The sequence below is a fragment of the Lytechinus pictus genome, chromosome 5, assembly GCF_037042905.1.
Source record: "Lytechinus pictus isolate F3 Inbred chromosome 5, Lp3.0, whole genome shotgun sequence".
Lineage (NCBI taxonomy): Eukaryota > Metazoa > Echinodermata > Echinoidea > Temnopleuroida > Toxopneustidae > Lytechinus > Lytechinus pictus.
This window is the reverse complement of record NC_087249.1, coordinates 52,967,422-52,979,697: the sequence shown is the minus strand read 5'-3', so window position 1 is coordinate 52,979,697 and position 12,276 is coordinate 52,967,422. Positions and strand designations below refer to the sequence as shown.

General features: G+C 36.5%; 1 protein-coding gene across 1 annotated transcript; it reads left to right on the top strand.

Annotated features, from left to right (window-relative positions):
* Nucleotides 1-2,109: 2,109 nt before the first annotated feature.
* Nucleotides 2,110-11,892, top strand: LOC129260107 (neuropeptides capa receptor-like). The gene has a single exon (XM_064099239.1). The coding sequence runs from the start codon at nucleotides 3,210-3,212 to the stop codon at nucleotides 4,434-4,436; it is 1,227 nt and encodes a 408-aa protein (XP_063955309.1). The 5' UTR covers nucleotides 2,110-3,209; the 3' UTR covers nucleotides 4,437-11,892.
* Nucleotides 11,893-12,276: the final 384 nt, after the last annotated feature.

Sequence of the window (12,276 nt, the reverse complement as noted above, 5' to 3'; positions counted from 1 at the left end):
TTCATCTCTTTATTTATTTATTTTTTTTCTTCAAAATGTTCACATGGTTTTTGCAATATTGGCTATTCTACGATAATGTGGATGTATTTTCAAGATTGGCGTAACATTTATGAACATGGTTGGTTCACGACCCTTCCCTGCTTTAGTTCAATCAACTTGCATCAGGGTAGACTTTTGCTTTTAATATCATGTTTAATCCTTTTCCAGTGACTGGTCAAGAGCAGATAAATTCAAACGAATTTCGTCTTTCATAGAACAAAACATAAAAATGAGCCGTGATCTCTCACGCCCACCATGCCTACACATCCACTCAAGAGAAAGTGGTAGACACAGATTATTAAAATGTTGCCGATTCGCAACCTATTGCTGATTGACACAGCGGGGAGATTGGTCTGCAGCAAAAGTAGATCAATTGGAAAATGTGTTAACCACAATCTACAAGATCTAAATCGGGCACTGCCTCCAGCCCCCAGTAACACCACGCAATCTGTCTTTTAAAAAGCACCCCCTCGAGGTAACTAAGCCCTTAAACGTTGGATGCATCCACTAGTGAATCGTCTGCATGTATTCCAAAATAACATGGGCAACTACTGTTTAGGCAAGTCTTGTTTTTAATGCATGGCACAAGTTATTGATTCCCTCGTATTTTTTTACAGCTGATGGAAGAAGTAAGAGAGTGTCTTACACACGAACATTTCTAAATTCCACTCCTTTAATTCTTTTATTTTACAGCTCCGAATGGATTTAGATGCAAATCGGAAAGTATATTTCCCCATATGGTTATCAAACTACATACACACTTGAAATGTTGGGCAGCATACTGTCCACTGTGTTGGGTAATGTATGTTGGTAACAAATATCTATGTTCTGGGCAATCATTGTCAAATTTAGCAAATTTATTACCCAATTATTAATTTATATTACCCAATTTGGGCAGATTTAAACAATAGTTGTGTGGGCAGTATGTTGCCTAGGGTTCGTTGAAAGCTGATCATTTTTTGCCCAACTATTGTTTAGTGTAACGGAAGTAAACCAATTATCACAAAAACAAAAGATATGAATGAGAACATAGGCCATGTCATTTCATTTATTTTCAATACTCATAAAATAAAACCTGTAGAGTGCCTTCAACGATATACAAAATAAATATAAAAACAATACGAAAAAAAAAATAGGAGAGTGCCAGCAGAAGCATATGACTTTCCTTTCAAAGGCTGGACTGAAGGTATCGCAATAAAGTATACAAAGTAAAGTGATGAAAGTAAAAGTGGTGGTGGGGTCATTCGTTATAATATCAGATTGTATTTGTATTGTCGTTTTAATGAGGCAAGAGATTGGCACATTTTTGTATCTCACTTGATTAAGATCCTCATCATAATGAGTGTCAGCATAAACCTATTATGTTTATCGTGTTTCTTTTTTTCTTAAGCTCATGTGTCTCTATTTCTAGCTAGCGTGTAAGTGGATGTGTTGGTAAGGGTGTGGGGGAATGTGTTTGCATGTTGAAGTGCCTTTCGAAAATTGCGTTTAGAGTTTTACGTTTGGTTTGGAGAATTATCAGCATTTTTTTAATCTCATTTCCCCTGTATACTTTATCTTTTGCCTTGATCTATGTTTCCCTCACTTGATTAAGATTCTCATCATAATGAGTGTCAGCGTAAACCTATTGTGTGTTTCCCCAAGAAATTGTCTTTTTCACTAATCAAATCTTTTAAATACTTTAAGAAATATATTATATGTGCTTAAGACAGATAGAAAAAACGTGCTGAGGTCAAGACAGTACAAGGAGCTCACAAACTGCAACAATACTAGTAGTAGTGACTGGCGTGGGTAATGCCCTCACACAAAGCGCTAGGAGCAAATTAATTACACTATCTTAACATCAGCAGTAGATCGTCGTTTGTCCAGTAGTTTAAGCAATGCATCAAGTACTCCATGCTGGCTGGCTGCAAGGAGATAACATGTTCGTTGTCTGATTAGTTGGGCAGGGGCCACTATGATTGGATAGATTATTGCGCATGCGCATATAAACATCTGTGCTTACTGTTCGCTTTCAGTTGCATAAAAGAAGGTGATTCGCGTTTTGGTTATCAGAGCGTTCATGTCAGAGCTGGAGAGAGAACGAGGTCTACCACACTCTCACATGCGCTAAGGGGTGAACAAATTACCAGCGGGCTTGGCGGTTAAGAAAGGAGAAAAACTCGCGTGATGAGAGCTCATGCCCAGCCAAGTAGTGTGATTGTGGAGCTCAACTTCGCGGTAGCTGTATGAATAACGATCTTCCTTAAACTGAAAGATCTTCGCTAGGGAAATGAACTGTTTTTGTGTTTTTTTCTCCCGTCATCCCGCCTAATTCGACTTATCTAAACTAATTGGACATTTCTACGTTGGTCGAACAACTGAACGAACCGTGTTTGATTGGGTTTATAAGATTGTCATTGTCGTTTTGCCAAGATGTTGTTGTCCGGAATTCTCTACTCTTTTCTTTTGATGACTTGCTTTAAGATACTACGAAATATGATCACCGTTATGTAGATCATGTACACATGAAGAGTTCGGAAACGATGAACATTTGATTGTTATGTTTCGGTTCCGAAACCAGAAGATATTTGGTTGACTGCTTCGGATTTTTAAAAAGTCCTAATAGGATAAACACATCCGATTAGTATAAACTAGGATTTCGCACGATGTAAGTCTGATGAAATGTGACCTCCATAAATTCATCTTAGGACTGATACAAGTAAGAAATCCAGTGGTTTGAGTCAAACCCAAATGTGATTCACGCAAAGAAACACAGCTGGTGTATTACTTATGCTGTTATTACTTCGAAAATATATCGTACAAAGTAAAAGTCTCATATAAGCGTTGCTATATACTTCATAGTTCTTACTCGCTTCTAGGTTATTCCTGGATATCATCATAAAGGCAAAATTTTGAAATCAAAATCTACATCACGCTTACGAACAAGTTTGTATTGAAAGGAGAGTATACAGTATATATTGCCACGTTAGACAATGTACTTTATAAACATAATTTTAAAGCAAATTACCATGGTGTGAATCAGTGGATGCAGTGAACGCGAAAGGCCGCTGCTAAATTCATGGTGTGAGAAGACCTTCATATTGAGTTCCCATGGTGATACACGTTCTGTATCTCGGAGAATCACCCGTCATCATTTTCACCTACCATTACACGGCATTGAGATCACAATGGAAAGTGAATATTTTGACGGATACACGATCGACTACGGTTACTTCGAAAACTTCTCGATGGACCCGAAACACATGTGCTTTTCACAACGAAGGGTAAATCTTTCAGATATTACTGATTTTCTCTACATCGGCTATGAACGGTGGGTTATTTCACTTATTCTTCCTCTGATCCTAACGACTGGGTTGGTGTCCAACCTGGCATTTCTCTACGTGGTAGCCCGCGTCCAATCAATGCGAACAGTTGTGAACCAATACCTTGTGCACTTAGCTATTGCAGACATGCTCTTTCTTGTCGGTGCCATTGGCAAAAAACTATGGCAGTACTGCGAGTCACCGATAAAGGACGACGAGGGCTCAGCCCTCGGACCCATCATGGTTATAATAAGCCATCTGCTCGTTTACACCACCATATTTGCTTCAGAGCTTCTTGTAACGCTGGTAGCACTAGAACGCTTCTATGCTGTATGTAGACCAATGGTAGTGTTTGCAGCGAGCTCAAACAACAGAAAGGTTTCAAACCTTCTTTGTTTAGTTTGGTTGATTAGCGTAAGCTTGGCCGCATCTACAATACCTTCCATCCTGAGGCCGGTAAAAATTTGCAATATCTGGCCGGACGAGTATAGTTACCTGCAAGATTCGTATGTCAAGTATTCCGGAATTAACCTTAGCATCCAAATATACACCTACGTTATCCAGACAGTGCCATTCTTTGTTGTGATGATAATCAACAGTATACTGTATGTCTGGATTATGAAGGAGATGGAGAGACGTCTTAAGGCCATGGAACGACATGACCTTGACTTGCAGACTAATGTGGAAATTCGAAACCAAGTATCGCGAATGTTAATTGCAAACGGAATAATATTTTTCATCCTCATGGCTCCGTTTCAATTCGGATCTCTTATCAATGTGCTTAATAAACTGTTAGATTCAAATTTTTCTGTTAATGATCACGAGAGTTTCCTCTATATCGCTAGATTAATGGTGTATTGCAACTCAGCAATAAATCCTATAATCTACAATATTTCAAATTCACGATATCGAGCAGCTTTTGAAGAAGCATTTTGTAAAAAGTGGTGCCAAAAAAGGAGATCGCGGCGACGCCCCCCAAAGCAGCTCGGAAATCACAGCTCTGTATACGCCACGTCGATCACGAAAGCGTCTAACAGCGATTCTAGTCTAGCTGGAAATCCACCAAATAATGGTAATGAAACCTGTGTCTAAACATCGCCACTTTGTCTTTATAGATACATTATGTCTGATACCTGATCAACAACAACAAAAAAATGCTTTACAATCGAAATTGCTAATACTTTTAAGAGACATTTCAGTATCGATCTATTCTCTGGAAACCTTGATGCTTGCTTTCAGTTATCTTAATTATTTTAATAACTAAATGAAAATGTCCCTCCAAGTGCTCTGCAAAGTTCATTGATTGATTAATTCCGGACAATCCACTGAAATTCATTTTGTTTTTAGTGTTTATATTTTATTTTTGCCTAAACATTGTTTCGATAACAGCATCAAAATCAGGTAATATTTTAGCATTTAGGATCCTTTCGTTAAAGCCGTATTGCAACATTATCTGTAATAAAAACGAAAAACAACGAAAATATTATAATTTTTTGAAGAACCTGGTTCTAGAAACAATGAATTCTCAATGCCTAAATTTGATCGTGTCGAAGATTACTTCTGGATTATTTTTAAATCTGTTTATTTTTTAATTTCGATTCACAATTGAGATTGAAACCCGTATAACGATATTGATTTTTTTTTTTTTTGCTCGGGGAATAAAAAACTCAAGCGGTCGGTTAAAGGTTCGAGCAAATTGTCTCCCGAAATGTGGAATAGAGGGAGGAGTAAGAAATTTCTTATCATATGTTGGAGAAAAAGACACCACGTGTTTCGTAGACATTAGAACTTGTGAGAGTCAACAGACTTACTAATTATTATTCCCAGTTTCAAGGCAATTGAAATGCCTGAATGAGTGAGGAATGGCGAAGCTCCAACGGACGTTAAAGCATGTGCTTACGCTAAGACACTATTCTTGGACATCGCATGGTTTGGGGAAGCAACATCAAGAGATACGCTTTCTAGCATTTTCGGACCGATGCGTCCAAAACGCCTTACCTGGGAAGTTTTTACGTTGATAACTCTCTATCTCTAAAGAATTATCTACAAACTCATGAATTGCGTGGTGTCCATAGACTCATGTTGTACTGAAGACTTGTCGCGTGTTTACATATTTTCAAGTATAGTAAAATGAAGTCTTGCATTTTGATGGGTTGTGATGATCAAAGTGAACCATGCTGAAGGTGCCTGTTAAAATTGCCTAAAATTGAATGGGTGTCGTTGTTCTGTACATTTTCAGCACACACGCCGGCCGGTATAGCGACCAAGAAGACCAGTAGAGCCTCACGAACCCTTTAAATTCTTTAAAGGTTAGGTGAATTACAGTAATTTTCTCTGATACTTTCATGTGGTGATACCACAACTAGGGGAAATGTCAAATTGCCATGTTATTGTTGAATTATCTTTCTCCCTAGATTTTTTTACCTTCAAATCTATTTCTTTTTCGCTGTTTCGTTTGTAAATTTCACTCCACAGATATTTGCTTGTATATTTTAAGGAGGGGCTGTACGCAGTTACTTCACATATAAATACACATGTATATACATGTATATACACGTATACTTATAAGTGTTTTTATCATATTTTTGATATCACAAAACGATGGAGGAAAGAAGCATTAAGTATGGCCTTTAACATAACATTCGTAAGCTTTCAATTTTTTTTCCTTGCTTGTATGAAGAATTGAAGATAATATACCTGGATAAAAAAAATTACCTTCCCATGATCATAAGAATGATGTTGAAATTATGGGAATTTGTCTAATAAATAAGCCCAAAAACTGAGCTTTTTAATTTTCCTTTTTTTTTCATGAAGTGGCTTGGGAAAAGATACCTTCTTAAGAGGCTTTATTTCTTAGAGTATTTAGAGCCTTTAGACTTGTAACACACTGTGTAGCAGCAATGTCAGTGGCAGATATGTTAAATATTGATGTCCTAAGTGTTCGTAGTATCGTGATTATTCAAAATTTTAAGAATGAACAATATTTAGTTCACATGTTACCATCAAAACGTCTGGAAAAGTTACACTAGAAATCATGTTAGTTTTATATTCGTATGCAAATGTTCATGTCATCAGTGTTATTGAATTTCATGTTACCATTATTACCCTCATGATATTATGAAAAAGGATGAGTTAACCGATTACTTTCAAAAGGTCTGGAAAATCTGATTAAAATGGGGTTAGTTTTTAGTTTTCATGCAAATTTCAAATAATACATGCAAAACCCATTTTGATAATGTCGGGGTCACAACTTTACATGTACCTCGTACATAAATAATGATCAATATCTCCGTCCACCCACTTTGTGAATGCGTGTCTCAGTTTCAGATAGATTCAAGAAAGATGAATTTCACAAGATTTACATAATTTCTTACCTTCCGGCAAGACAATGACATCACTTCGAAGTGTATTCTAGAGTTACTATACTGAATTCGGACTTCTTAAAATCTTACCCACTGGCCGATTCAATTGTCAGAGGAAAAGCATGAAAGATGGAAGGATATATTGATTTTATTACGAAATGTAGAATATTATACATTTCACATTGTTCTATTTAATTGCTAATGAGTGAGTGACTTTGACATAAGACATATTTCTTAAACGCTTTTTATTGCTTCTTAAGTCATTTTTTATGTCGTTTACATTTTGATATATTTTATACTACATAATATCATGTATTATTTTATCCTATTTATATTCATATTTTATATTCCCTTTTTTATCCAAAATTATTCCACTTGTTATCATTTCAAGGAAAAGTTGGATGCCGCATTTGGCGCAAAGAATGGTGGTCGGAAGTATATTCCTTGAATGAATTTTTTTTTTTTTTTTAAATGGTTTATTGCTTTTATTTCCAAATTAATATTTGAAAGCCAAAACTAACCCATGCCCCTAAGACCACCTCTAAAATTTAACACTTAGAACATAGCTGGAAAAAAAATACCCTCAAATTCTAATTAAATGTAAAATCGTTTTTGCAAACAGCAAATATCACGACTCGAGCTGATTCCAGAATAATGATGTTGTTTTATTTTACCAATTGGTAAGGGGAGAGACTCCATTACACTCCCTTGGGGAAAGAAATCAATACATTACTCTATATTCGTAATTAAAGCGCCTAGCATCTATTGATTTGGTTGACGAAAACCCTTGGTCCGCCATGCTATGAGGATATTGACTCAGATGTATCAAAATGTAACCAATAATTGGTTCTTCCTCTTCTAAATGGTGAGGGAAGATCTGAACTTCTGCAGTATGATCACGGCCAAATTTCCAGTAAACATTGTTTTACCATATGTTTGTACAGAGTGTCAACTGCTGATATTCACTTCCCTCGTTATTACTGTGCTTGTGCCTAAATCGGTAAATTGCTTATCATAATATCTTAATGTGTGTCAAAAAAACATGGTAAAAAATCAATATTTAGGAAAATTACGGTCATATTGATGATACTCACATATCAAGAATCACCAACGACATTTATCTTAATGCCCCCCCCCCCCCCCTATTTAAGAAGAATACTGAGAATCTCGATGGATTATGAAAATACCCTATGGTGAATTGCATAACATCTTTATACAATATATCATCTTAAAGGACAAGTCCACCCCAGCAAAAAAGTGATTTGAATAAAAAGCGAAAAATCCAACAAGCATAACACTGAAAATTTCATCGAAATCGGATGTAAAATAAGAAAGTTATGACATTTTAAAGTTTCGCTTAATTTCACAAAACAGTTATATGCAAATCCTGGCTGGTATGCAAACGAGGAGACTATGACGTCATCCACTCACTATTTCTTTTGTATTTTATTATATGAAATATGAAATATTCTAATTTTCTCCTCATTGTCAAGTGATACAACGATTATTTCCTCCCTGAACATGTGGAATTCGCCTTGTTTAATGCTATATGGTTCAGTCAAGTTGGTCCTTATTGTCAAATCTAAAAAAATGAAATATTGCATAATTCAAACAATAAAAAACAAAAGAAATAGTGAGTGATGGACATCATCAACTGACTCACCTAGTTGTGCATATCACTGTTTTGTGAAAAATACGCGAAACTTTAAAATGTCATAACTTTCTTATTTTACCTCCGATTTTGATGAAATTTTCAGCATTATGCTAGTTTGATTTTTCTCTATTTATTAAAGTCAGCATTTTCTGGGGTGGACTTGACCTTTAACGGAATCACGCCAGTAGAAATCGGCAGCTAAAATAATTACTAGATGAAACATGAATTCTCGTTACGACACAAATTTTAGAAGGCCGACGACATTATAATAATTTCAATTGAATTGTCATCGGTTGAATCTGAATATCATCGTCAGATTAGTTTTTGTTCATATATTGCCTTACTCTTGGAAATAATGGACTATGTTTACAATGTTAACAGAAGCATTTCAAATATGAGAAATGGAAAACATGTATATGTTATTCATAATTTGTACTTGTTTTCTTTTGCTGCCCTAAATTTTGAATTCATGATTTGCTTTGGAACACGATCGAGCCAAATCAGGATTTTGATTTAAATCCTATAAATTATCACACAACTGATTTAAACTTTGTAATCGTAAATCAATTGGTCGACTGGTTACGATTCAAAATCGATCAGGATCTCTTTTAAATTATGTGATTTAGATATATGTTATTTACCGTACTAAAACTAAATGAAAGTCTTTATCATTATGTCACTAGGTATTTTAGGTTGTAATATGACGGTGAAAATCATTTGACTATGTAATTTTCGCGTTACATGCACAATCTTCATTCAGTGTGCATACGTATTGTCATGTTACTATTTATTCACAGTGTTTCACTTGTTCCTCTCTCTCTCTTCTTTTATTTCTTCCTATCTTTTTTATTTCCTTTATTTTCTTCTTTGCTTTTCATTCATCTTTATTCTGTCTAACTGTCTATAGATTCCTCTCAATTTCTCCATATTATGACATTGGAGTATTATTTCATCTTGCAGTCATGGTCACTGCGAGATTTGATAAACCAATTTATCGACACCGATTCTCCTTATTGTCATGTGTGTGTGTTTAAATTGTATAAATTACAAATTATTGTAAATATTGTAAATATGTTCAAATGGAAAAAAAAATCATTTATTTCGTCCAAAAGCTTTGTAAATAAGATGGATATAACATCACATGTGAATAAAGTATGTTGGGAAAAGCACTCTTGAAATAAACCCTTTCTACTATTTTTTTTCTTTCTTTCGCCGAATCCGTGAGTCTTATACATGTATGTTATAAACTCGTTTTTCGATGGTATGATCACTAGTAATTTTAGAGTCGATTGACGTAAGCATGTGACATCCTTTGACGAGCTCCTATGTGGCGGGAAAGTGTATCGCTGATGAAAATAAGGACTCAGTGTGGATTTTTTCGCAACCAATACGCAGACGCTTTCTGGAACGCACGAAATCTATGACAAAGAGGTCTTTTTCGAAAATCGGTGAATAAAAACAGCATAGTACGTCCTTGACAACGACATATATTCAATTTTTCACCAGAATAACACTTCATGACGATAATGTCCCGGTTCACCGAATGTCGACAAAGTCCTCTCAGCTGTTCATTATGATATGACGTTCATTTTCAATAGCTTTACTATGTTGTATTCGTCCTCGTTGACTTGCGAAAACTCTTTATTATCGCAGAGGGACATTCAATCTCATGTCACGCTGATTCCCCCCCCCCCTCAAATCCTGATCCTCTTGCTACCCTACGCTCTACTTCTCTCAACATTATTCTCCTTTTTTATAACACCAACAATCATAATAGTCCGAAGTTCAAGGGTCTCTGCATTGCGAGTCACAAAATACAATCTAAAATATTGCTCTGCTAGTTTCATTTCTTCCACCAATTGTAACGGGAACTAGTTTCCCATGAAAAATTTACATCTCTGATATTTAGTTAGAGATTGCATGTAAATATAGCATCATGACTTGACAGAATCGGGCTTGCGATATTAGTATGTACGGATTCTTTTAATAAGTACCTGTGTGGCGTATTTCATCGTAAGCATTATGAGAGGATATACGGGCTTAATTGCAGTAGCTGTTAAAGCGGCTCCTGGTGTTAAATTCAACATGTGTTTACTCTTTTTCAGATTATTATAGAAATTATACAATTTGTGTGAAGGCCTAATATGCTGCACCTTATATCACTGACCAAAATTTTTGTTAGTGTCAAGTTCTGGATTATCAACCAAAATAGTGCCACCATTGTATTGGAATTACGCCTTGAAACAACACTTGATAACAACCTATAAAAGAGCGGTCTGCAGTCTGTTTCAAATCTTTGTGGCCATTTATCAGGGTGAAATTAGTCACTTCAATATAGGAGGTCTGAAATGGCAATTTTCCCCTTGAATTTGTATTCACCGAAATGTAACCACACGATAAACATATTAAGAGTCAAAATAATGTAGGAATGGTAAAGTCTAGCAATAAGTAGTTAACAGCCAAAGCACTAGAACAGTCACCGACAATGGTAATTTGGCGGACTACATTCAAAAGATGACTCTAATTATTACTCCAGACAAAGGACAACTTTGCCGTTAATGTGAGCTCACTCATGAAAGATCCAGGTGATTAAATTTAGCCTTACAATGTTAAAAAAGAAGTTATTTTTTTGTTACCGTAAAATTAGGAACAGTTTCTTTGAGATTGCGACACCATCAGGAAAATGCCTGCCCGGAATGCCTGATGCTATAAAGGTCACAACCCGTCGTTCGCGTACAGCGCAGCCTGCAATCGAGTTTTAAAACGTTGAAATTGAGGAGTGCCTTGATCTTCTGTGGCGCTGTAAGTTCGCCTCAAGATTAAAAAAAAAATCCATGTTAATAAGTACGATAGTAGCTACCCAAGAGAAGACTACCGGGTTCGAGCACGACAAAGATCGACGTATAGGCCTATACCTACGGGTCGCAGAAATTTTCTTAGATTCAATTGCAGACAGTGATGAGCGTGTGTACAAAGACACGAGGGTTTCTGTTTGTGACCGCAGCTTTACGCGCTCTCAGTGCTCGTGGAAAGTGCAGACGTGTGCCTGTGACGCAAAGACAAGATTCACCGCTGATCGTACGTACGGAGGTGCATGGCAAGTTTCGACCGAGTCATAAATAAGTGTTGGTTTTCGTTGTCTACGAACTACTCCTTATGCGAGTAACTATGCAGATCCTTGTGCAGAGGAAATGCGCATTCATAATGAATATGAAATGAAAAGCAAAATATGAAACCTGTTGAATAGCGAGGATGGATGAGTTATGTCCTTATGCTTAGCCATAACAGGGCTGGATAGGCCTCCCTGCCCCTACATTTCAAAGTCAAAATCGTATAAAAAAAATCCGTGACGTTTCCGGACATTTTACTTTCAAGTTCGCGATTCAGAAGTTACCTAACATTTTATGAGGGCATGCCAGACGTTATTGCTTCTTAGAAAACGTGATTTGATGTACTTATCCAATGCAAATTATGCAGTTTCAATGATATTATGCAGATCTCGTTTATAACATGATCACACAACAAATACCCCCCCCCCAAAAAAAAAAGAGAAAAAAAGACAACAACTACACGCCCACACTCTCTCTCTCTCACACACACACACACACCCACCCTCTCATGGCTATCTCTTCCTCCTCCCCGCTCCTCGCTAACATAGTCCCCACTCATCACGAACAAGCACTTATTGTTTAATTGAAAAAAAAATTGTGCACTTAATATGTGAATATCTGACGGTATATCAATTTTCCGCCTTTCTTATTCCCACTGTGGGACAGGGATTTCACACTTTAGTCCCACGCATGGAATTTGATGCGGGCAAAAACAGAGCGATATCAGAATTTTGAACTCCCGGGTGGCGAGGATGACGTTGTAAGAGCTGAGCGAGCACACCCAATTATGGACGGTCAAACATTGG